Below are 27,470 nucleotides of genomic sequence, written 5' to 3'. Positions count from 1 at the left end.
CCATTTTATGATTTTGTGTCAGTTTTACGGTTTCGAGACATTGTGTCTCATTCGACTGCTCCCTTTTGTGTGGGAGTGATAATAACTAACTCAAAAATATGGTAAGATACATTTCTGAAGTGCTTAGATTCAAAAAAGCTTCACGGATTCATTTTAGTTCAATTTCTCCTGTTCTGTGATTTGTGTTTTTTAATACGGCATACTATAATACTCAGTTTTATTGGTTTCTTTCTCTTACACCGCCTCTCTCTCTCACACCGCTTGCTTTTTCTCAGTTTCAATCTATTTTTTATTATTTTTTTCCTCCAGGTGTGGCTCTCTCTTCATGAGGGTGAGTAATGACTGAGAGGTCATAAGAAGAGCGCTCTGTTTGAGTAATGAAACCACGACTGTGAGAAAGATCGATCAGCAGCACATCTGGGGCATTCCTGTCACAAGACGAAGATAAACAATGTTTTGTGCAAGAAAAGTTGCAAACCACCTCAAATCATGCAGCTTGATTGATAATTTTTTTTTTTTTTATGTCTGATATCTTTTTTCTTAGCAATCAGACATATTTTTATCTAATGGATGATAAATTGGATGAAAAATATTCCACAAACTTAAAATGAAGCTTATCTCAAAGCCACACTAGATTGCAGTAAGACAGAAATCACCACCTGCAACCTCATGGCATTGTGGCGGTGAGTTTTGCACACAAGCACCACTCGCATTTTCATATGAAAATATTTTTTATTGAGTAAGTTTAATTATGGAGGCCATGTATTGTTTTGAGATGTCTAACAAAAAAATAGGAAAAATATATCTGAATTTATCCAAATGTTTTAGATCTTTGTGTGCATATGTTAAATAAAAATTAAAATGTTTGGGTTTCCTATAAACATGACAAGGAGACAACCTATGATCAACAAACCTCAAACACACCCAGTGCATGGAAAGCCACAAATCAAGATGCCTAGATGGAAAGGGACTCTTAGTCTATAATGTTACTTTGGACAGAGTTTTCTGAGTCCGATGTGAGGAATAGTTATATCAAGTCTCACAGACATGAACAAATGCCACACTGCACAGATCCTTCTCTTTTGGCTTGACTATGAGTGAATGAAAAATCAGTTCACATACATGGAAAGTGCGTCTCCCTAAGCATCCCCATAAATTGTCTCCTGGTGCATTTATATGTCATTCTGTCAGGCTGTGTTTGGATTTTTTTATCCTTTCATTTCATGGAAGCGTATGAAGCAATGTGGGGGAGATGTACAACTAGATCTGGTTTTTTATTTGTATTCCCAGTGGAATTTCGTGCTTCAGCTTCTGGTGACTGTTTCCCTCCTCCCGTCTTGCTTACGCAGGAGTGTCTCTATACGAGCATCTTCGTTGATCTCCGTCATAGCGCTCTGACGCGATGTTTAGGTGACACCGCCGAGCCGTCTGCACATCAGCCTCCGCCCATCGCGTGCTTCCACAGAACCGACCGTGCCTCTGATGCGTGACCTGTTGACGCTCGTTCTCGTGCGGTGCGCAGTGCTGCGCTTCTGTAGCTGCCAAAATGGACAACTAAACAATCGACCTCAACATGCCTACCATTTATGGAAGTAGGGGAAAACTTGCAAGTGTTTGTTTCATGCTTCAACACGCATCCCAGGTTAGTGTCAAAATATTTTTACTTCCTTTGTTTTTCAGGCTTCTACAAAAACACAACTAGCCAGTTTGATGAATAATTTGGTGGTGTTATCTTATATATTTAATGTGGTTTATTATTATTATTAATCTATAGAACATATTATGTAGTCTCGCGCAACCTTTTTTTCTTGCGCCCCGTAGCTATTTAGCCGAACGTCAACTATCTTTAAACTTTTTTTTTTTTTTTAACAAAACACAAACCTTTTTGTGTTGTATCTGCGATATGTAAATATATAGCCTAGTTAAGTGGTGAATAATGGCTGTGTCTATGTTTGTCAATGTTGCTCCCCAAAAGTACACGAGCCGCGTACTGTTACTATGGTTACCTCCTCAGACGGACACGATTTCTAATCGCGAGCGTCTTTTTAACGTTAGGTAAAAATAGGCGCCCTGACTAACTTTTGTGGTCGTCCAAATGTTTTAATATATGAAGTGTAGTGCTCATCAAGGAACAATGAAAACGTTTGAAAAAGCTGCTGCTAGAAGAATCATGCGCTGTCATGAACTTCTGAGATGTGATGCTTTATGGTTTTGTCAGTTGAACTGTTTTCCGGTGTGAATACCTTTGAGCGCAACTTGGTGTTCTCGGTTTTGCTGTGTGGCGAGCTCAACGTTGATTAGGTGAGACGAAACATTCAAATTCAAAAATTTAAAAAACTACTTCCTCTTCTGACACTCCGGAGAGCTTCTTCACTCTATCAAGGAAACCATCACCTACCTCTCCTGTTGTTACATCATGTTTATCTCTTCGCCTTAGTATCTCAGTTTGGACTTCTCCACAGAGACCCGGTGGCATCAAGGGAATTTTGCCTGCTGCCTGACTAGGGCTCGCTTGTACTAATATTTATTGACGCATATGTGAGAATAATAGTAATTAAAAAACAAACAACCTGGGAGGAGAGAGTTGAAGATCAGTCTGAGCATCCGAGAACGCAAAGAGGACCAGTAGCCTACTAAGTGAGTAAGGTTAAATACACTCAGTTAAGAAACTTTCTGAATTTCTCTCTCTCTCTCTCTCTCTCTCTCTCTCTCTCTCTCTCTCTCTCTCTCTCTCTCTCTCTCTCTCAAACACACACACACATTCACTGCTGCACTCAATCAAACACACAGGTTTCACAGATGACTCATTCTCAGTCATTCTGAGAGTAATGAAACTGTGCTGTGGAGAAGGCTTATAAAATGTAAAACAAAATGTAAGGGATTATCAACAAAAAAAAACATAACAGTTTCATACAGCTGTGTGTTAGTCAGCCCCTACACTGAGAGCTTTTGAGGACACTTCAGTTCAGACAAGTGCATGTGTGCAGACGACCACAATGGCACCCAAAACACCTGCAGATATATGCAGATGTCAGCTGTGCAGCATTAATTCAGCTGCAATGTATACGAATTGATCACAGATTTGTTTTTCTTATAGATATCTGTGACATGATCTTTCTATAAATATACAGTATAAAGTCATAAAGCGTACACTACATAATTCATTATTACACATCTTTCTGGAATGCTTGATTCTGACTGGTCAGGCACAACAATCTTTATTAGAATGTTTTGTGTATATAATAACGATAATGTGTGTAACAGCATAATGAAATAATATTGAATCAATATATCATGTAATACGTATGATAATATACAGTCATGACCACAAAATAAACCCCTCCAGGGTAAAACCCTGCAGATACACCAGCTCTCACATTATTTTGTTTTTTGAGGGACTGGTTGTTCTTGCCAACACATCGGTTCTGCTGCAAATGCCTGTGTGACTCCCATTCAAAATACACCCTTTAAATGCTAATGGAATATTCAAATTAAATAATCACAGCATCTCTCTTCCAGACAGTGCATAACTGCACTTAAGTATTGGTTAAAAGCACCATAGTTTCTCTTCTCTGTACATTAGCATGGGAGGATCATATGGTCATCTCTACAAAAAAGGGTTGGTGGCATTTAGCATTTCTCTTGGCAAGCATTGAAGTTGAGTGTAATTCTGCTGAATTGTATGTCTACAGAAGATTTTGCAGTTTAGCTCTTCTGGTTGGCATATAAATGACACTGCTTGATCATTTACTGAATTAGTGTGGAAGAGCATTATACTACTGAATTAGCCTACTAGAACATTTCTAGGTACGAGTACAGACGACTTACCCTAAAAAGGCAGATCTAAAATGCAGCAGTAGTTGTTAATTTTTTTTGGAGGGAAAATACTTATGCAGATCATGCAGATTCATATCTGTGTTTCAAGTCCACAGACATCTGATTGTTATGTCAAATACAGTTCCTTATATTAAGATCAAGATAAAATGTAATTATATTCAAGTATCTTATGTGCCTTATATACCTTATGTATTTATATTTGTTTACCAGGATTTCATTGAGAGAAAGAGTACAGTTTTGACATTTCCAAGGGCAGATGTACTACATGCTTTACATGTTTTCTTATTGATGTCTTGTTTCATGATCAATTGTTAAGTCTATTGCTATAGTGTGTCACCCTTTGCCCCAGTTTTGCATCATTGATATTTTAGTAAATGTAAATGAGGTCTTAAGCATCAGAGTTTTGATAAGCAGTAGCCTTGTACATGTGTTGAATTGTACATGTGGGATTATCTCAGTACAGTATACAATGCAGTGCTGTATTACTCATATCCATCTCTTACCATTAGTCTGATTTCTGTGTAGGGGAACGAGCCTGTGTATATAGATGTGCAAGTCTTCCCTGGGCTGGTGTTGTGGTCATAGTTATTTTTAGAAAAAGCACAACAGGTGTCTTTGCAAGCATGACAGTGTATGTGTGTATGTGCCTTTCGTCTTACTGCTGTGATTAAATATTGCACAGCAGAAAATTGCCAATAACACGGGAGTTCCTGAAAAATTTAAATAATCTTTAATGTGGTTGCCATGAGGGATCACAGCTCCATGTTAAATAAAACAGCTATTATTAAGTTGCGGATGTCTAATCAAACTTGAATCAAATTAATTTTATTTTCTCTAAAAAGTGCTATTTATTTATGCATAATTTTTTGAATGAATGAAAAAAGTCTGTGTGAAAAGTGTGAGTTGTTTTATTACAATGTGTTGTAGACTGGTTCTGGCTGTTTTTAAAGCATCTAAATAGACAGAGAAGAGTGAGAGGGACATGAGTGGAGAGAGGGAGAGAAGCAGTTTCTGGTTCACCTGGGAAGCCTTGTTGTTGGAAGAGAGAGATGAGTCCTTAGTGACTGAAGGTGGCGAGAGAGATAATGAAGCAGGTGAACGAGTGGAAAGGGGGAAGAGTTATGCTCTGGAGGGAGGAGTGTTTTTGAAATATTGCTACAGGCTAGGAAGAATTATTGATGTGTATAATGTATGTTTTCTAAAAATATCATACTGTTGATGATATTCTACAGTTTTGCTTTAAGTAGTTTAGCAGTCTATGTTGAAGACATGGCAGAGTTTATCCTAATAGTTTGAAAGTGAAAGACCACTGTTGTTCGTTGTGCTGCAATTGACCCATTTATTAACTCTTAAAGGGATAGTTCACCCAAAAATGAAAATGTTGTCATCATTTACTCGCCCTCATGTTGTTTTAAACCTGTATGAATCCCTTTCCTTTGCTGAACACAAAAGAAGATATTTTGAAGAATGTTCAGTAACCAAACAGATGATTGGCCCCATTGACTTCCATAGCAGTGGCGTAGGCAGAATTTTATTTTTGGTCGGGCCATGGGCAAAAGTCACTGTCACTGTCAACATAAACCAAAACTCTAGCTACAACCTGTCCACTTACAAAACACGAGCAGCGGTTACAACAAATGTTAGACACTTTATTTCCACTTTTCGAATATTTTCTTAACTTTTAATTGAAAATAAACGCCTTTCCGATCTGATATGTGATGGGAAAAGGAAGTACAGCGAGTTTGGCAAAAGGCGGATTTGAACCTCAGGTCAAATTGCATCAAAACTTAGTGTCATGCACCATACCCCTACCCTATCACAACTGATGGATACTGATGGCGTGTTCCTGGCTTTACAGAATGAACTCGCGCTTGGAATTGAAAAGTCTTACTGTTACTTGCAGCCTGATGGATGGGTTCTCTCCCGTGTTAATGCAAGTTTTTAAAAGTCCTTTTTATAGAATTTTATAGTTTATCTATCACACAACTGCAAATTATAGGCTAAGTGAATAGGTAAACGCACTTCATGAACTCACAGGCACGTGCCGCGCGACATACATGAGACACAGCTGTCAATCAAACTCATCAAGCATTATGCAAAAACCATAGACTATAAAGAAAACACATTTACTTTATTTTAGTATTTGAGATGTTATAATAATTTTGTAATTACGTTAAAAAAAATAATTCAAACAACTGTTATTTAACAAATATTATTATATTTGTATAATAAACTGGGGGGGCCTAGTCATCATAGTGGGCGGGCCTGTGCTGGTTACCCATATTCTTCAAAATATCTTCTTTTGTGTTCATCAGAAGAAAGAAATTCATACAGGTTATAGGGTAAATGATGACAATTTTCATTTTTTTGGTGAACTATCTATTCCTTTAATTCTGTTTTAAAGGCCACCTATTATGCAAAGTTCACTTTTACATGCTTTTGAACATGAATGTGTGTTGGCAGTGTGTGTGCACAATCCCCCTATAATGATAAAAATCCACCCAGTGCATTTTTACCAATCCCCATAAATCATAAGCAGTGTCTCAGAACAAGCTGTTCACAGATTCTGGGCAAAGTGATGTCACTTTACACAGGCCCCTCCCACGACTGTTGACGGACACTGCCGTTTCAGCATAGCCCTGAATTAGATGTACACAGTCCGCCATTGTTTCAGTGCTGGAGCAGGTGTAGGTTTGTTTATGTCTGCGCAAATCATTTCACTCCAGACTGCTTTGTGAATGAGGGGCAATACAAGGCAGGCTTTGCTAAAAAAGTTGTTACTCAAGGATGGATGAGTACCAACTGTTCGTGATCCAGCTTACAGTCTCCGGAGCAATACTGGTCACAGCAGAAATGAAAGGGAGAGCACACACTTTATTACAGTTCATCAGAGTTGTTTTACGAATATAAAGTTGACCAGTTTATTAATAACCCCCTGAAAAGGTCCGTATATATTTGTTTACTGTTAGTTATACAAGTGTTTTTGTGTAATTCGCTGTGTATGTTGATGATAATGCAAGGGAGAGAGAGAGTTTATGGACTTTAATGCACACTTCTTGTACTGTGTTTTATTCAGTTCTTAAAGTGATTTTGTGGAGTAAAACGGATGCTTTATCTTTTGTGTACAATAAACTTCATAAAACTCATCAGTAAAGTTTTGGCCATCATTTGGATGCGGTCCTCTACAACAGGCTTGTACTAATAGTGGATAAAAGCAAGATGACAAATAAGTTATAATTGAACAATTATAATCTCCATGCAGCATTCATCCTCTAGCTTTGTAGGCATTATTGTCTGACTCTGGTTTGAACTGAACACCGCTACTCAGAGTTTCGGTTCTGACATTTTCATTCCAAGAGATAAGATTGTCCTGACACCGGACACAAGCTCTTGAAGCTCCGCCCTCTTCTTGAAAGGGGGCCGGAGGCACCAGCTCATTTGCATTTAAAGGAATACACACAAAAACAGCACATTTTTGCTCACCCCCAATTTAAACATGCTGTAAAAAATTATCTGTGCCGTATTTTGAGCTAAAACTTCACACTCTGGGGACATCAGAGACTTATTTTAAAACTTGTAAAAAAGGGCATAATAGGTGCACTTTAAAGATTACAAAGTCTGGTAATGTCAGCAAACATATGAAGTCAATGGATATTATATTAACCAGTACAGTTTATGTGTGTAGAATGTACTTTGTGTTTTGCCTGTAATTACAGTAGCTCTATAACTGTGTTAGCCTAAAGGTGTAACTGTAGCTCAAAAGCATCTGCCTGCCACATGTATAACTGTAATGTAAATGTGACATACTTTCTTTTTTTTCTCAGCTTAATATGCACCGAAAGAGACAGTATAAAGGTGTAGTCACATTTACCATTGTTCGATGAATTGTTCATTTTTAATAGGAGTCTACACAAGCAGATTTTGCAACAGTTTTAAGTGGGTTCTCTGGTCACGCAGATTCGCTGCATTGTTTTAAAACCAATCAAAAGTGAATTCTGTGCAAGCTTTGCTTCATTCGTCGTTACACTATTAACAGTAGACACTGTGCCTTTTGCCCACAAAAATTGCATCGTAATTTGGCTTAAAGGGACAATGAGAATGACACAGGCTAGAGTGTTTTTGCGCACAGAAAGTGAAAATATTTATATATATATATATATTATATTATATTAAACTTGTAATAAAATATGACAAGAACTAAGAGTGTCAGAACAAATTCATCTTGATAATGTCAGATAACTTTGATAGAAAGGTATGTAATGGATTACAATCAACCAATCAGCTGTTAGCTGTCAAATTTAAGTACACAATAATACCAATGTAGGTCAACCAATAACCAAGCAATGCTTAATTTTGTTCAGTCTGTGGTGAAAAAGGTCGCATTAGCAATTAAAGAAAAATACTTAAGCAAAATATGGTCAGGTCAAAGTGTCTGAATAATTTTGGTCAACATTTTTTTACATTTTACTGGTAGTCAAGTTAAGTCAAGTCAAGTCAACTTTATTTATATAGCACTTTTTACATTGCCGATTGTTTCAAAGCAGCTTCAAAGTGTTATAATGCAACAGAATTTTATTCGGCCGTACAGCCGCTCGAAAACGGTGATGTCTTTAGATGAAAATTTTGTTTATATAGTTAATTTAGTTTACTAATTAGATTTATTTGGATATTTAGTTGAAAATTTAGTATCCAATTGCATGGTAGTCCACTGTATGAAGATTTTGAGAAGGAACTATAGTTTCCTGCACCCACTAGTAAAAAAAATATATCTGGTGTCTGAATAGTTTTTGGTTTGACTGTAACTTGATTTATTGACATAAAGACTCATAACTCATAACATAAAGGCATAACTCAGGCAATGCAATAACAATAAACATAAACAAAACAGTGTGATATGCAAAAACGGGACCATGACCATGAGAAACAGAGAAACTTGAAAACACAAGATGAAGAACTTAATTACAAACAGCTTTGCTTTTTAAATGAGTACCCATGACAACTGACAGTGGCAGGAAACTAGAACAAAGGAACAGGTAACTGATGAAAAACAAACTAAAAGTCCTCGAAACTGAAATATCTGTTTAAGTCTCAGGGCTGAAAAATGTTCATCCAATCATTGCATTTCTAATGCAGAACCATGCAAAAACAATCATTTGTACCATTGTAGAAATGTTCTATTAACAGTCACCCATGTATAGTTAATTCACAACAGAAAAATAAAACAAATTGTGCAACTTTAATAACATAGTTCTGACTGAATGTTTTGCACTCAAATAAATGAACATCAATCCATGAGTATTTCATTTTAGCTTGTAATCAATCAGACGTAGAAAAACACATGGCTTTTTTTCACAGACTGCTTCCTGTTCTGTTCTGTACCACACACACACACACACACACACACACACACACACACACACACACACACACACACACACACACACACACACACACACACACACACACACACACACACACACACACACACACACACACACACTCTAAACAAAACAACCACAGGCACAGATTACACAATAAACGTTTTACTGAGTAATTCATTTAAACACACGTATTATGAGAAATGTGAGAAACACCCTCAAATCCTGTAAGTTTTTCATCAGAAAGTCATGAACACTCCAGTGTCAGGTCATTCTGAATCAATGGCTCTTTAGTAATGAAGCATTGAAATGAAACCTTATATCTGGAAAAACTTGCTGCTATTTTGAGTAACATACAGAAAATTACCCTTTTAGTCACTTAATGCCATGTAATTGTTTTAGATGAAAAACATCAGCTAAAAATAAATATTTAAGCATATTTGAGCTGATTGTGGTGAGGGATGGTTAGATTAGTTTCTTTTTTTAGTTAGATTATATTTTATTTTATGAATTTAATGTATGTTAATATATTTGGTGTGTTTTTAATGCATGTTTTTATTTTATTTTGATTATTTAATGCATTCTGGAAAAAAAAATGAGAAGGTTATTTAAGATAACTACTTTTATTTCACCTAAAAATGGAAATGAGTTAATCATTTACATCAGTTTTGGTGACCGTTGACTTTCATTGTATGTACAAAAACACAAAATATCGTTTGTGTTCCACAGTAGAAAGAAAGTCATAGCTATTTAGAAGTATTTGTAGTAAGTGGCTGAATTTTTAAGATTCCTAAAGATGCTAAACACATCAGCACCATCACAACCACTGGAAATCCCCAAAACGTATTAGTCAGTGGATATAGGCACATTTCAGGAGGCCAAAAAAGATGCACCTTATATCTGAGGACATTTGAGTCAGTTACTCTAAATGCTCATTTTCAAAACCTGCAAGTCATTTTAACTTTTAGCCTCTGTCCTCTCATCTCTCCGTAGGACATGACCCAGTCCTGGCCTTACCAGCAGCCCGCAGGGGAAGGGAGCACTCAGCATTTTCTGTACTCGCACTCAAAGGTATGCACAGGGTTTATTACAGACTGCAGGCAAGTGTGATAAATTCACCAATGTATGGCACAACCTCTGCTCTGACTGTCTCTGTAGGTTTATCTCTTTTTCTCTCCTCCTTTCCCTGCAGGGTATTACACTTGCGTTGTTTATTTGCACACACTCATAAATCTGTGTTGTTTTAGTACCAGAGTCACTAAAGAAATTATGCAAATCAGCTAGCAATGCTCCAAGCACAATGCAGGCCAGTTCTAGGGACTGTACAGCTTCTCTTCAACACTACAACCCAGAGTCAACTTGTTTAAAATGCCAAAAGTGCACCTGAACATTACAACACCTGGTTAAACTGGAATTTGAATATTGAATAAGGTACAGGGTTTGGTGACTGTTAAAGAATGTTTGAGTTTAGTAATTGTTTTGTGAATTCACCCCTCTGTCTTTTGTCCTGATGCTGTTTGTCCTGTGTTGATTTGACTGATTAGTTTTTTTTTCTGTTTATCTGTCCCAGGAGGGAAAACAGCCCGGTTCACGACACAGACATGGTAAACACGCCACACTGATGTGCAAAACTTATTTTTGGAGCTCTATCTTAGATATGTGTCTTTTTTTGGGATTAGGGATGCACCGGTGTTAAAATTTGGATTGATACCAATCAGCTGTTTTCATGTTATGGCCGATAACTGTTAAATGAAAGTACTAAAATTGACTATTTTGTATAACAAATAAATAAATAAAAATCCTAACTGACTGACTAAAGTCACAATATGTAAGATTTTTAGATTAAAATATCCAAAAACCACTAGAACAATATTTTGTTGACTTGCATTTCCAACAATGTTTAAATCCAGAGAAATCAGCTATTTTATCCATGTCCACAGACCATGTCCGTGTGCGTCACCTGTCAATGACATCAAATCAGCGTTCACCCTTGATTTCCATATAAACCATGGAAACACCAATGTAATATATTATGTGTTTTATTAGACAGGTGAGGATAAATTTATCTACAGAAAACGAATCATTGTTATATAGCTCAATGCAGTTAGTCTTATTGTTTGAATCACTTGTTTTCTTGATTTACCGTGATCTACCATGCCTCAGAGACAACACTATTGTGTCAAGTGGCTAACATACTCAGAGAGAGCTTTCTCCGTCATACAATATATTTTTTAATTAATTGCAAGTCATCCAGTTCTTTATTAATATGACATTTTAATATTGATCTAGATTACTGCAAAGTTCAACAAGTCTCTTATACCAGCCACTGAGTGAACGCACAGAATAATGTTATAACATAACTTTCAACACACTCAAATGTAATTAGTATGATTGTTTTAATCATGTAAACAGCACTGCGTTTGCAACTGCAGCATAAGCATAATAAAAGCTCCGCTGGACTCCCGCAGCTCTCGGCCCACCCTAATACATTAGCTCATCCATAAACATGATTTCTACCCGAGTCCGTTGGATTGCTTTCCATCGGTTGTGGAGGTGAAAATGACAACTCCCATGATTCCACACTCATTCACTGTGTCATCAAGCCACACCTTTGTTTTGAATGAGCAACATCTAGCAGCGAGAATTACATATTGGGACTTTAATTTTGAGATTTATACTTAACAGTGTTAAATTGTTAGTGTTAACTTTTTATGAGCATAAAAATGTTTTAATGTTTAATGTTTTTTTAATGTTAAACTGTAAAACAGTATTATTGTGTTTTTGAAACCATGATATATTTTTTCAGGATTCTTTGATGAATAGAAAATTATTCAAAAGAACAGCATTTATTTGAAATACAAATCATATGTAACATTATAAATGTCAATTTTGATCAATTTAATGTGCCCTTACTGAATAAAAGTATTCTTTTCAACTACTTTTGAATAGTAATGCACAGTTAAATGTCCAATATTGACAAATATTTATTCAATAACGATTAATACCAAACCATTTTGTGCATTCCTAATGTGTATGTTTGCAATAAGAAGTTTGCTTATCATTAACATTAAAATATACATGGTTCACAGCTGTACGTTCACTAATATAGTAGTGTTTTTACATTCTGCTCCATAACGCTGATGTATTTCTCTCCCTGTGGCGCTCTCAGTGAGGGATGGTGTCTCTATGAGGATGCCCTCACGTCCACTCGTGGCCCCTCATAAATCGTAAGTGCAGCGCACAACACCCGATTTGGCCTCTGTAACCAAGCACCAGGTTGTGCCTAAACTGCTTCTGTCTTTGAACTTTATTACGTCATAAACCATTGACTTTACCAAATTCAGTGTTGAATGTATGTACATATTAGCGTGTAAAAAAAATTTGGGCTTCCTGGAATTTAACTACTTTGGACCAACTGCTGTTTAAAACCAGCTTCATGTGGAGTGTTAGGCCAATGTTATATCTCTGCTGTCTCTAACCACCATACCAACTTCACTGACCTCATAAACTTTAATGAGTTAGTATCTAATTACAGCAGTCGGGGAGAGCCCTGAAGCAAACTACCGTCAAATAACATCACTGTTCAACATTAGAGTGCAGTGTTTATGTCTACTTTCTTTGAAACTTGTAATGTGATACAATCTCATATGGTTAAACTGTTCAAGGCAAACGTACACATTTAGTACACACACACAGATGTTCTACAGATTGGCAGAACGAATAAGTCTCTCTGTCAAGTGAGTGTGACATTCTCTCATGTTCAACTCTCCCTTTGCCGTCCCAGCATGCTCGCTGATGACCTGAAGCTCAGCAGTGATGAAGATGACAAGGACGAGGTAGGGTGCCTGTTAAGATTGTTCAAGGAATCGGCTTAAAAAGCAGATATCATCTATTATTAGATTTGAACACAGTCTAGCTCATTTGTTCATTCATTATTAAATGCATTCACACACAGTCACCATTCACTCCATCTGTGGAGGCAATGTCCTCTGTGATGTCTCCGGGTTAAAAGTATATGATTAATACTATAATACTTCTTTATATTTGTTTTAACATACTACAATTTATTATAAAAATGTGGGGTTGGTAATGTTTTCTTAATGACCTTGAAATAATCATTTGTTTAATTAAAAAAAAAGGTAATATTGTGAAATATTTTTACAATTTAAAATAACTCTTTTCTATTTGAATATATTTTATGCTGAATTGTCTGCATTATTACTCCAGTCCTCAGTGATCCTTCAGAAATCACGATAATCTGCTGATTTTATGCTCAAGAAACATTTCTTATTAACAATATTAAATGCAGTTGTGCTACACTATCTAGCTGCTCCTCCCTCACATTTACTCCAATTGGCTTTATGTTGAATGTCACATGAACAGGAAAACAGGTCTCATCGCATCCGCTTGTCAGAGAAAGTGTTAACAGCAGTATGCACTGATGGCAATATCTATGGACTTTTAAAGAAAAATCAGCTATAACCTAGCTAGTTATTTTTATTGGTGGCATTTTATTCAATTAAAATTGATTGAAAAATATATTTACCTGAGCACATACAAAGGGCCTGAACCAGAAGAGATGCAACCTGTTTTACAGAATACGGAAGTTTGTTGCGCATGGCCCCCATAGATAGGAGTTCTATTAAAACAAATTATGACCTCATGTTACAGAAATTTTTAGGAGGTACTGCCGCCTTGTCTCTTTGAGAAAAATGCCACACTCCCATTTCTGTGCTGCTGAACTTGACATGGTTCGCTGAAATTGAGAATGTAGCGAGTTCGATATTTTGTCATTTAACCTACAACACCAGCTCCTTTTATGTGAGTGTATCTCATTCTCTATCTCTACCCAGGACCACAGGTTTATGAGTCATAACAGTCTGAGTCATAAAATACACCAGACTGGTGACCTTTCTGGCATTACTGCAGGACTGTGGCTTTTTCTTTGGTCAAGATGCTAGTAGTGACCGTGAAGTTGAAGATTCCAAGCTAAAAAGCTCTCTTATTTATTCTTAACTGTTAAACAGGGAAGTGGGCAAACAACTTCCTGGGCCAATAATGACCGGTAAGTGTGCGCTTTTAATGTTTTGTCTGCTTTATATGTTTGTAGCTGTACCAAGTCTCATTATGGGCCAGTGTTTGTCTCTGTATGTGTGTATTACATATTGAAGAGGTCAGAATATGTGGAATGTGACAGCTGGATGATAGACCAGCCTCTGTTTCTTTTGGCCTTTCAACATGTTCAACCTCCAAACACACACATCACTTTTAGGCCAAGCATTTTGTCAGGGTTTAGTCTGCATACTTGTTAGGATTTTGGAATTTCTCTAAACTTGATTGTCAAGTATATACATTGAGTGTGTGGCCTAAGAACTGCGTGTGCACTTCTCAATCCCCATCCATTGTGTGCATGTATTGACTGACAGCTTGTCAGGCCAGCAGCAGCACCATACACACACACATGTTGGAAGGGTGAGACATTCTAGCTCAGGGTCTTCAGGATCAGACCCCTCCAGCGAGTGGGAAAGCAGCAGCCAGCGATCACGCAGCCCGAGCCCAGGATCTCACCCTCGGTGCAGGACACCGACCCAACAGCGGACCCTAAACTGCAGCACAGAGGTACACAAAACATTTTTTCCATGCAGTTTACTATTTTTCATTGCCTCGCTCTCTAGTAGTTGTTTTTAGCGGATGAAGAAAAAAGGGATGGTGGGGGGTGGAGAGAGGAATGTGGAAGGGCGGCCACTGAGACTTTAGAATCTGGGTGTCATGTCAACATGTGGCGCCCCTGATGACTAACTAGATATGAAGTAGTACATGTCAGCCTTGATTTCATCACATAAAGCAGAACTTAAAGGGATTAACAGCCCCGTCCCCCCCCCCCCCCCCCCCCCCGCCCCACCATACCCCTAAAAGAAAAAAAGAAAATGCTGTCATCATTTACTCACCCTCATGTTGTTCCAAACCTGAACTGAACCCCACTGACTTTCATTGTGTGGAAAAAAACAAAAAAACAAAAAACTATTTAAATATCTTCTTTTCTGTTCCACAGAAGAAAGTAAGTCATACATGTTTGGAACAACATGAGGGTGAGTAATTAATGTCAGAATATTTATTTTGGGGTAAACTATCCCTTTAAAAAACTGAGCTTATAACAGCTACAATTGAAAAATGTTATTCTCTGGTATTGTTTTTATGTGACGTTTGGCTATAGCGGTTCTTAATTTTGTTAATCAGAAAGCTCCAGTAGCATAGGGCTACACCACCATATGAATGAAGGTGTCTGTGTGACACAGCTGGCTCTATTACTGAACATGCCATCTATTTGGAACCTGTGGAGAAGGGAGGAGGGAACACCATGTGTTTTTCATCTACGTGTAGTCATGTAGTGTCTCTTAGGAGGACGGCTTGGAAACGCCATGCGGTTCCAGGTAGAGGGGGGTTGAGGGGAGGGGCAGTGGGAAAAGGGCACAAGAGATGCAGTGTCTTTGCTGGAAAGAGAGAGAGAGGGGAAGGGGGAATGTTTGAGTGGAGGAGTAAAAGTTTAAATTAACTCTGGTCAGCTACTGGAGGCAAGCAGGGAAAGCACAGTATGCCCTGGAGCTCAAGTGTGCTATCAAGTGAGTATTTGCTTCGTTTTGTGGCATTAATTCAAATGTTTTGTAAAGTCAATAGTTGGTGTAGCTCACTTTATTACTCTATATAGTGTGATTCTGTTGTCATACAGTATTTATCTTTTTAAAGCAGAATTTTTCTTTAGCTTTCTGGATCGTAATAATTTGAAGCAGTGAACTGAAGAGGCATTGTTATGGTGAAAATGGTGTGAAATTGAAAGAAAGGGTTTGTGAGGGTTTAAGGAATCTCCACAGTGTTTCTGCACTCTCTCTCTCTCTCTCTCTCTCTCTCTCTTGCTCACCCTCTCACCCGCTGTTTTTCTTTTCCTCTCTCTCCCACTGACACACCGGCTTGTTTACATAAATACTCACGTTTCTTATTCATTTATTCTAACAATAGGAAGGATTAACAATTTCTAATTGACATTTTCACATTGTGTAAATAGGAATGGGTTTCAGATATGGGTTTATGCAATCTTCTGCATACATACCATGTTTACTTTCCACAGTAGAGATGTTCATTAGCTAGAAGTGTTGTAATATATTAGTCTATAGTTGCTAAGATTGACTGTGCATCACCACTATTATTATGAATGTTATATTCACTGTTATAATTGCCAGCCACATACATCAATTGTCTTTGTTAAAGATGTTCTGCAATATATTTACGTTTATACTGTTCAAGAGCTCAAGAGTTTATGGTAAAGAGTGGATTCACTGATAATCATAATCTTATCAGGCATGTGTTGTAATCTAGGTCATTCTTGTTACATTATTTGATCAAATTCATATTTAGAGTAATATTTACAATACAAACTATTTTTTAACATTTTTATCATTGTTATCTTCTGTCTTGAACTTGTCCTTTCTCTATCCAGACAGAGAGTCCACCATCCACACAGTGGCAACTGGACAGGTGGCTTGAGAAAGTCCCTAAAAAGCATCAGTCAACTGACCACGACCCAGGAGGAGGACAGCGACGGAGTGCCAAATCAGACTGTGGCCGAGGACCATCACCTGGTAGATACTGGGGAAGAGACTCTGAGTCAAGGCGGGATTATAGTCCTTGTGAAAGTCCGGTCCCAAGTCCAAAATTTGACTACAGCCCCAGAAACGGTCTTCATCCCAGCCCGGAATACAGTCCATGCCCCAGTCCAGGAATTAGCCTTGTGCCAAGCCCAGTGCCAAGTGTGTGCCCAAGTCCAGGAGACAGCCTCAGAGGTAGTCGAAGTCCAAGCCCTTTATTTACACATCCTCCAAGAAGCCCCAGTCCAAATTTCTCATCCACCACAGTACCTATCCAAGAAACATATCCTCAGATACAGTCACCTCAACGGGAAAGTCCCAGGCATATTGCACATCCAACAGTTGCCTCCAATCCAGCACATCGTCCCAAGGTCAGGCCATGGGTGCCTCCGGACCATAGCTCCAATCAGAGAAAGGAATTTAGACCCAAAGACTCTTTGACTCAGAGATCCAGAGACTCTCGATCCAAAGACTCCAGATCTGGTCCTCCCCAACAACCCCATCATTCTAAACACAGCTTAACAGAAAAGTCACACAAAGATCACACACACAAGCCTGAATCCAAAAACTCTGAATCTACAAGCAAGCAAAGGTTTAACTCGCCTTCGAACCAAATTATAAAGCATTCGTTGAAGCAAAGACCACGTGTTAGCCCAAAACCACAAGCCAGGCACTCATCTACAACTGACCATAGTATTGAACATAATCACAGAAGCAATGACCCTACAGGAGCTTCAAACCAAAGTTCAACCTCCAAATTGGGGCATTCATCTCATTTCAATACTTTAAAGAGCTCAGACCGTGGTCCTTCGTCAAAATCCAGGGACTCGTCCCAAAGAGAAGTCAACAGTCATTCTAGTCACAGCTCTAAGTCTAAATCTTTCCCAGATACCAAGCAATCCAGCTCTAAACAGACTTCCCAACCACATTCCAGCCCAAAGCCCAGGGTCAAACTAGGGGACAACCCAGTGCCTAGAACTGGGCACTCCCAAAAGGAGCCAAAACCCAGAGAGAGAGAGCGGGAGGTGGACAGCCGAGGGAAGGCACAGGGAGTGACCCTGGTGCCGACTGGCAAGGAGCAGAGACAAAGAATACTGGCGGAAGAGCAGGTAATAAGGCGCCGCTGGGTTCGGAGTTCTGAGGAAGAGGTAGACGAGGAAGATAGGAGAACTGAGGAAGGGGAAAGAGAGAGGAAGCGGAGAAGGAGGAGGGAGCAGGAAGCTGAATGGAAGGCGGTGCAGCCCAAGCAAAGACCTCACACCAACAGCCAGCATCACGCTCAACAAGAAAGCAACGGACTCAACCTTGAGGAGCAGAGGAGGAAGAAGAAAAGGTGGAGCAATGAGGACATTTCCTCACATCCTCATGTGATAGACTCTAGCCCTTCTCCTCCACTCTCTCCACCTTCGCCTACTCCTGTCATCAAGCCCACTCGTCCATCGTCTTCCTCGTCCTCATCGTCCTCATCGTCCTCATCTTCTTCCTCTGAATCAGACTCTGAGTCCAGTCCACCCCGGAACATTGCCAAAGTCCCTGCAGATTCAACATCAAACCAAAAAACTGTTCCAAAGAGGAGGGACGACAAACAGGGATTAGGCACTGGTGCTCACTCCCACGGCTCAAGCTTAAGCACCCCTGAGACAGATAAACAAGTCCGGGGCAGGCACAAACTCTACACACTGGTTCCTTTTGGCCGATCTGAGAAGTCCCCCACTGTCGCACATCGAGGCCTAAGAAAACTTGTTGTGAGGATAGACCTCTCGCTTCTGGGTAGAGTCCCTAGTGCAGATGAGATTACAGAGAGACAGTCCTCGTCTTCATCTTTGTCATCGGGAAAGGCAAAAGAAAAGACATCGATGAAGCAACTGCACCACTCTGACCAGCTTCCTGGGGATGGCAGAAGTAAAAGAAAAGTGAGGAAGAAAAAAACATCTTTACATTCAATTAATGCAAACAATTCAGCTATTTTGAATTTATGTTCTGTTGAATATGAGAGGTGTCTTCTCACATACTTGTAAGTTTTTGCATGTTTTGCCGTATGCCGTAGGCTGAGAATGGAGATGCTCAAAGAGAAAATAAGAGAAATCACTCTCGTGCAGATAAACTCCCACCATCGGTCCATAAAGAGACTGAGGAAACCTTCGCTGACAACAAACAAAACGGGTATATTTAGAACAAATTACTTTATTTTAACTTTTGTCATTGCAGATACAGTTTAAGTCAAATTTAAGTTTTTTTTCCCCAGTGTTGTTTTGTTGATTCAGAAATTTAGAACATATGTGCTATTGCATATTGATAGTATAATGGGATATTTTCAAGCAATTACACATTGAAGGACATCATGGAAAGCCCCTATAACAAAATACAAACATGGAAAAGGTCAATTAATTGCTGTTATTCTTGGCAACTGGGACATGTTGGCGAAATCTGATGTACACTGTATGGCTCATACTTTTTTGATGACGTCCTCTTTATTGCCATGTATGCAGATGTCAGGACGATTACTTTTACTCCAAGAGGCCAGTGTCCCCATTGTCTCCTCCATCTGACATACTAGAGCTCTCAAAGCCCCCTGTGAAAGCTCAGCATGCAGAGAAGTACCACACACCTCCAGAAAAAGACAATGATTCAACAGCACAGAAAACACAGGTTCTTAAAATAACACTCACGCAGCACACAAAAGCTTTCTTTCTTTCTTTATTTCTTTCATTGCAGTCAAAGCCTTGTTTATAAGGGATTTCTTAGTTTTTACAACTGCTTTACAATAATTTTAACACTTACATTATCAACATCCTTCCATCTTAAAAATGTAAGGTCCAAAAAGAATTTCACAGCTTGATTTTAAAGTAGAACATTTTAAAGTTCGACAAACTAAGAACTTTTCATTCTTTAGTATAACTCAGAATCAAATACTCTAATCTGGAGAATCTATAATGCATAAAGAACCTTTTTAATCTTCAAGAACCATTTGGCATATCAAGAACCTTATATAGACCAATAATAATAAAAGAAGAGGGTTCTTTACTGGAATTTAGATTGTTCTAATGTATTATACACTAATGGAACAGGACCTTTGTCTCAACAGGTCCAGAAGACGCAGCCCAAGGTAGAGGTGGAGTGTGTCGGTGTGTCGGGACACCTACAGCCTCTCTCTGGATCTCGGGTTCCTCCTCCAAACCTTCCTCTTCACTACAGAGGAACCGTACCTATCAGTGATGTGTGAGTACATGTCTGTTATGCGGTGGATGATAATGCTTTCATTTAACAATGCTGCAGCGTATAATGCCGAAAAGCTTCCCGTAGTTCTCACCTAATGTTTTTTCCCCCCTTATGTTAGCTCTCATCATGCTGAGTACTACATGCATGAGGCCAAGAGGTTGAAACATCGAGCAGACGCAATGGTATGACAGCATTGTGAAAATTATGGGCTTTTCACATTGTGCATAACCCCTGCACTGTAAAAAATTTAAGGCCTCTCCAATTCAAAATTTTGTAGTGACTGATCACATCTAAATTTTTCAATTGGCTAAATTGTATTTCTGTGAATTTAATTTTAACCATTGTGGCAACAGTCTGTTAACATGGGCTCAATTAGAAATAATATGTTGAGCCAATGGAAAAATGTAATTTACCAATACTGTAAAAAAAATTCAGGCCTCTCCAATTTTCTAGTGACTGGTCACATCTAAATTTTTTAGTTGGCCAAATTGAATTTCTGTGAATTCAATTGTATCAATTCAAAGAAATTCAATGTGGCCAACTGAAAAATTTTGTTTAGAAATTTTGTTATTTGGAGAGGCCTGAAATTTTAAATTGGAGAAATGTTTTACAGTGAAACTGTGAGGTTGGTCCAATTAAATATTTAAAATTGTAGTAACAATTGTTTATTTTTCACTGTCCCAAAATACAAAAATGTAATAAATAGCCTAGGCTATATTAAGCAAAATGAACACAGACAACAGGGTTGACATTTTATCACATTACTTTATTAACAAGCACAGGATATTTGGTGAAAATACCTTATTTTCAATAAGGAAAAACTCTAAATACAGTCAAGAAGTCTTCTGCATAACAGGATGTCTTAATGTGGTGAAGAAAACACCACACTGCAAGCTAAAAACCGGCGAATAAAAATAAAAACTAACATTAATGACAAAGTTCCCCTGCATCACATCTGGCAAATGACAGAACAGAAGTTACTTCATTATATAATAAGGATGAAACGAATGAATGGACGAATAAGAAAATCACAAACTTGACGTGTTTGGCAATAACTTCAGCCCTGAAAGTGGCCGACGCCAAATGCAATCTAACGGCAGGCACCTGTTCAACGGTCGCATGGCGCATATATCACACAAATGACTTAATTTACTTATTAGGCTACCTATTGTTTTAGACATATAAGACATGAGGAAAATAAAACTATTGGTTACCATTAGATAATTATGTGGTAAACGAGAACACACTCATGAAACCAATGAATGCATGAACTCGTGATTCTACAAAATGTCTTTTAAACTTCATACCGGGTCATGAAGCAAAACTCTGGAGAATAATTTCAGTGCTGAATACTCACCAACGTCTTGTGACGATGAATATCTCTATTCTCTTGGGAATGTCTGTTTCGGTCTTCAGCACCTGCTGGTTTGGCTCCGCTCGCGCTCCCGCGCTCCGCATTTGAAATCTCCACACGAACGGTTAACCTCGAGCGCATTTTGCGCATGCGTATACAGTTTTTCGGACGTAGGACTTGTTCATCCAACATGGATTTTTCACTTCGACTTCATAGATTGACTGAGCACAATTAAATATGTTCTGTGAATATACAATTTAAATTTTGAGTGAAGACCTTAAGCTTTGATTAGTACAATACATCTTTTTGCATGGGGATAATTATTTGGAAGTCATTTATTGGGCCAGTATGTAATGATCAATTTTCACAATTTTTCACAAAAAAAAATGTTTACAGTATTTTTTTACAGTATGGTAATCGCCGTTCTAAACCCCACTTTTAACCCTGAGTAAAGGAACTTTTCACACTTGTAATTTAGAAGCGGGATTAGCAGCGTTTTTGCAGTGTTAACCCTGCATTTCGGTGCTAAACGTGTGTGCAATGATGCAGTGTCAGAATATTATGAATGACACAGAGACCGCAAATATGACCGTTAACCCAGGGTCTAGGAAGTGTTTTTCTAAATAGCTGTGTGTAGAGGTCTCAGGGATTATAGAACATAAAATTGGTCTCACACCAAAACAAGGTTGAGAATTCCTGGCTCATGTGTGTATCCTATCTATCTGATTCATCCACTGCATTTATGCTTTTGCCTCTCTATCTCTGTTTACAGGTGGATAAGTTAGGAAAAGCTGTGAATTATGTGGATGCCGCTTTGTCCTTCATGGAGTGTGGTAAAGCCATGGAAGAGGGACCGCTTGAGTCCAAGTCCCCCTACACCATGTATGCTGAAACTGTGGAGCTCATAAGGTGTTTCTCCTTCACCCTCACTATTGTTGTTTTTCTTCTTCTGCATTATTTCAGCATGGAAAGCATTTTGACTACGCCAGATATCAAAAGACTTTAATAATCTATAACTGAAAAACAGGGGTAGCTCCTTGTGACATGCTATGACTATTTTACCTACATCAGATGTGGCTGAGATTTAGTGCTGACATATCAACAAGCCACAAAAAATGCAAACATATTTGTTAAAGGGTTAGTTCACGCAAAAATGAAAATTTTGTCATTAATTACTCACCGTCATGTCGTTTCAAACCCGTAAGACCTTCAATCATCTTCAGAACACAAATTAAGATACTTTTGATGAAATCCGAGAGCTCTCTGACCCCTCCATAGACAGCAATTTCTGAAGACACTTTCAAGTCCCAGAAAGTTAGTAAAAACATTGTTAAAATAGTCCTTGTGACTCCAGTGGTTCAACCTTAATTTTATGAAGCGACGAGAATACTTTTTGTGCGCAAAAATAACTTTATTCAACAATTTCATTCTAGCCTGTGCCAGTACCCTTCTCTGCTGTTTACATTGTAAAAACAGTGCAGCTCCCGCATCATGCTCATGTAAACAGCATCGGCTTCCGTAGAACACTAAAGCACTGCACTATTTATAACGTAAACTGCGTAGTTTGTCTGCGTTTGTGTTCCGAAGATGAACCAGGTCTTAAGGGTTTGGAATGACATGAGGGTGACTAATTAAAGGGGTCATGAACTGGCTTTTTAAAAAAATTTTATACTGTTGTCTGAGGTCAACTAATGACGTTTTTACACTGGCAGCTCAGAGCTGAACAGCAGCATTTGAGTATGAAATTTAATGAATAGATGTAAAAATAAAACACTACATAAACTTCACTATAAAATATACACTGATTCTTATTAAAGCTACTGTATTAATGTTTTTCAGTCAAGAACAGAGAGTGCTTTTCTATGTCTTTTGTAGTTTTATTAACATTAAAGTCCCCATATTAGGAAATAATATGGAAGTCAATGGCTACCATCAACCGTCTGTGTTCAACAGAAGAAATTAATACAGGTTTGGAACAACATTAGATGAGTAAATAATTACATAATTTTAGAGGCTAACTGTCCCTTTAAGGGCTGCGCTCCTGTCAATTTAAGACGTGCATCTAATATATGACACATGCAAATTTACTTTCACTTTACACATAACCGAATGTGTTTATGTTAACCTTGTGTGTATTTGACACTATTAGCACAGTAAGATTACTTAGTCCAGTAATCAAGTGTTTGACAGGCTTTTAGTGCGCGCTCTGCGAGTTAAAACGGTGCATAAGCACGCGAATTACCGGCAAGGCTTTAAAACGCATGCAAATAATAAACTTTCGTGATTGTGAATAACTATAGTTCCGTGAGTATAACTCTCTGACACCAGCATTGCAAGCGTGTCTAGCACTGTGTATAGTGATTGGATATTTGCTCATATCAGCGCGTAGACTCACAGGCACACTGCAAAAACAAAACAACAAAAACAACGCAATTCAAGCGCTTATTGAACCGTGAATGCCATACCGAACGGTTTAATATTATAATGAGAATTGTGGCATCCCTAAAGCGTTTGTGCAAAACTGTGGGAAAACTACAGAAAAAGTGTGGGTGTTGAACCCTCTCACCGGGAAAAGTGTGGGTGTTAAAACACCCACATCCCCCACGGGTGCGACGCCCCTGCTTGGCAAGGCCCGATCATCAGTGAATATAACTGCGAACCGTACACACACACACGCGCACTATAGCCCGTCTGAAACACACATAGCCCCGGGACGTTGGGCTTTGCGAGCACTGGCTACAAGTCCGAGTCTGATCACGAATTAACCGATAACACCTTCTCCAGCCTGTGACAGCGTGATATCAATAGATATCAAACGATCTGTAACAATGCAATACTAACACATATAAAAAAAAACATGTTTTACTCACATAAGTGTGTTGCACCATTCCTGTCGGATCCAATATAGAAGGCACAGCATTGTGTTCTAATCTCAATATGTCTGCAAATCCAGTCTCGACCTGTGTCTTGTTTTACAATCGATTCTGCGGTGAAATGAAGCGAACAAACGCGCAATGTCTTACGCACGTGAGCTGGAACCGGCATGTTTATTGCTCGGTAGCGCTACCTGTTTAGATCCACAGCATTCTATGACATCAGTGGTTGACACATTATGAGATCTCTCGTTTTCTGGGCCTGGTGTCAATAAAAGCTTTTCTTTGACTAACAAGGAAGTTTTCAGCTCTGAAACTTCTTATATCACGATGAACTTTGATATATCAAAGGCTAAAGGGAAAGTTTATTTCTCAATTCATCACCCCTTTAATGACAGAATTTTCACTTTTGGGTGAACTAACCCTTTAATGTCAATATACTGTAGATTAGACCCTGCCCTCCATTTTTGACAGATGGCAAAATAGAAAGGGCCATAAAAGGCCCTATGTTTGTGAGAAGCTCTGTATTGATTTGACATGTTCTCTGTTCTGATTAGATACGCTATGAGACTTAAGAGTCATGCAGGCCCTGGAGCCAGCCAGGAAGACAAACAGCTAGCTGTACTGTGGTAAATACAACACTACAAAGATCTGCAACTGTATCTGTATTGATCACGCTATTTGTACAAAACACAAATTTTGTGTCTGGGTTGTAGTTTCCGCTGTCTTGCTCTACTTTATTGGCAAATGTTCAGACTTAAAAAGGACCACGCTCTGAAATACTCTAAAGTCCTGCTGGACTACTTCAAGGTAGGCTGTTAACAGTTATCATACATACAGTTCGTTAAAACAACTAACTTGTGCTGTTGACAGATTAACCCATACTGTTTATGCTTTTATTAGAGTTCACCAAAAGGACCTCACAAACCCCCTTGGAACGATGCTGGAAAGTAAGGGTTAATTATAGCTGGGCCTGTAATTCAAATACTCAGCCGCTGTGAGAAACCTTTATGTTGTGTTTGAGTGTCAGTACAACTGTATTTGTGCTTCAACAGGGGAACTGTACCTCCTGCCTCTATTTGTTCTGTCAATATAATGGGCTCTCACCCAGGCAGCTCACCGAGCAGTGTCATCAACATTCCCCATCGTATCCACCAGATGGCAGCAAATCACCTCAACATCACCAACAGTGTCCTGTATAGTTATGAGTACTGGGAGGTGGCTGATACCCTGGCCAAGGAAAATAAGGGTGAGTTTTTGGTGCAGTTCTCTTTAGAAATAAACTGTTCTCTTCCCATTTTAATAGCTTAGAAAAAATAAAAAAACATTTATTTGATGATATTTTAAATTTGTGTTTGTTTATTTTGGATAAATAAGAGTTTCAGTGATAATTCAACCAATGGCAATTCAATTATTCTCTCTCACGCACACACCAGAATTTTTCAACTATCTGAACACTCTGACTGGACCCTTGACTCTGCATAGCAGTATGGCCCATATCGTCCAGTACACCAGGCAAGGGCTGCAGTGGATCCGGATCAGTGCTAATCTATCATAATACCACGAACAGACATTCTGAAAATCACTTGTGGAAACAATGTTCTGAAGCCAAATCAGCAAAAGATTTTACAGTTCCTGCACTCTGTGACCAAGGTGTCTGATTTTGGGCCAGGACTATTGTTAAGCCCAGACAGTGCTGTTTATGACAAGTCATGTGGCATCATGTTATCATATGGTATTTAGAAGCAGACATACCAATGTTACTTCATCATACTGAGCATTAAATGTCATAATATCTGAGGAGACCGTGTCAGATATAATCATGTTTTCTTTTATGCAATCGAGACTTGCAGGTCAAATTGAAAGAACTTTGGTCATTCAATTTTTAGCACTTCTTTAAAAATGCTAATCTTACTGAAAGTTTTGAAAAGGAACCATTGTCAGCTAATTCATCAAATGCTGCTTTTCCAAAAATGTGCCACATTTTTATATCAGAAATAATACAAAATATTTTTTATTTTCTGGATGTAATTATGATAACTTTTACTGGATTCAAATGATTTTTATGACCGGGTACATCCTATCCAACGTTCATTTTTTTGTTTGTTTGTTTGTTTGTTTGTTTTTTACATGAGCCTTCCATAACTTCTTCAAAATCAATGCATGCGCAAAGTCTTTAAGATCTGTGGATGTGATTTATGTTTTTTTTATGAAATTCTTTGTGCAATAAGTCAGACTTTTTACATATGTGTCATGTAAATGTTTTGGTGCTGTTTTTCAATAGCCAGCATAAAGTCATGTTGGTCTATGCAAGACTATTTATGGCATTGTGAAGTTCTTGTAAAGTTTAAACTGTAAGAAGGAAAAAACATAATCAGGACTTTTGTAATTAAAGTGTTTTACAGTAGATTGTAGTAGTGTTGGTCATTTGTTAATAATGATGGTGGTGATGATGATGATGATGATGATGATGATGATGATGATGATGATGATGATGATGATGATAATGAATTTCAAACCACATACAATACATTAGTGATATTGTCATTTAGCAGACCTTAGCATAAGATCTCTAATGAAAATCAAGATTATATTTTGAAATAACACACCTACAAATAATCAGAGACTTCACACATTCTAATCTCTAAGATAGGTACTATTTTATGAACACCTAGCTAAGAAAATAAAAAGCAGGACTGTCCTCACATAGTAACTTTACCTTTGAAAGAGCTGCCCTTCTTCAAAATACTAAACTACAATTACTGTTACTACAGTACAAAGCCAATTTTATCTATGCAAAAACATTTCTGTTTCAGTGTTACTATTTACAGCCATACGTGTGGATCCATATGTATCTTTTAATGGATATAGTAACTAATTATGTAAATATATTTTAACATTAAAAGTCAAATTTGTTAATGTTGTAAAAGTACAGCTCAAGTTGTTAGTTCAAGATAACTATTGTGTTAACACATTTTTTTATGCTTTATCTTTCATCTTTAATGCTACTGAAAGCGATGCAGAAAATTAGCTATTTTATTTATAAATGTGTAATTTCATAATATTGAAATATAATTATAATTAAATAAAAATAGTTTAATTCTTATTTCAATCTTATTGAAAAGGCATAGCAAAAATGTCACTCATTTTTCTATTTGTCGCCTGTTGT

The 27,470-nt window shown here is 38.1% G+C and overlaps 1 protein-coding gene across 1 annotated transcript; it reads left to right on the top strand.

Annotated features, from left to right (window-relative positions):
* The first annotated feature begins 1,463 nt into the window (after window positions 1-1,463).
* aff3 (AF4/FMR2 family, member 3) lies at window positions 1,464-26,709 on the top strand. Its single transcript, XM_079821508.1, has 18 exons — window positions 1,464-1,642; window positions 10,209-10,286; window positions 10,786-10,819; window positions 12,385-12,442; window positions 13,000-13,051; window positions 14,243-14,280; window positions 14,642-14,834; window positions 16,708-18,768; window positions 18,903-19,018; window positions 19,345-19,504; window positions 19,941-20,074; window positions 20,193-20,256; window positions 22,201-22,337; window positions 24,859-24,930; window positions 25,018-25,111; window positions 25,205-25,251; window positions 25,357-25,550; window positions 25,738-26,709. The coding sequence occupies exons 1-18, from the start codon at window positions 1,574-1,576 to the stop codon at window positions 25,857-25,859; spliced, it is 3,723 nt and encodes a 1,240-aa protein (XP_079677634.1). The 5' UTR covers window positions 1,464-1,573; the 3' UTR covers window positions 25,860-26,709.
* Window positions 26,710-27,470: the final 761 nt, after the last annotated feature.

The sequence above is a fragment of the Gobio gobio genome (genome assembly GCF_949357685.1).
Source record: "Gobio gobio genome assembly, chromosome: 7".
Classification (NCBI taxonomy): domain Eukaryota; kingdom Metazoa; phylum Chordata; class Actinopteri; order Cypriniformes; family Gobionidae; genus Gobio; species Gobio gobio.
This window is presented reverse-complemented; position numbering and strand designations above follow the sequence as displayed.

Coding starts and splice junctions, on each gene's coding strand:
- aff3 (XM_079821508.1), top strand. CDS start 1,574: ATGCCTACCATTTATGGAAGTAGGGGAAAACTTGCAAGTGTTTGTTTC. Junction 18,769..18,902: donor ATGGCAGAAGTAAAAGAAAA/GTGAGGAAGAAA, acceptor CGTATGCCGTAG/GCTGAGAATGGAGATGCTCA. Junction 25,112..25,204: donor TCCTGCTGGACTACTTCAAG/GTAGGCTGTTAA, acceptor TGCTTTTATTAG/AGTTCACCAAAAGGACCTCA.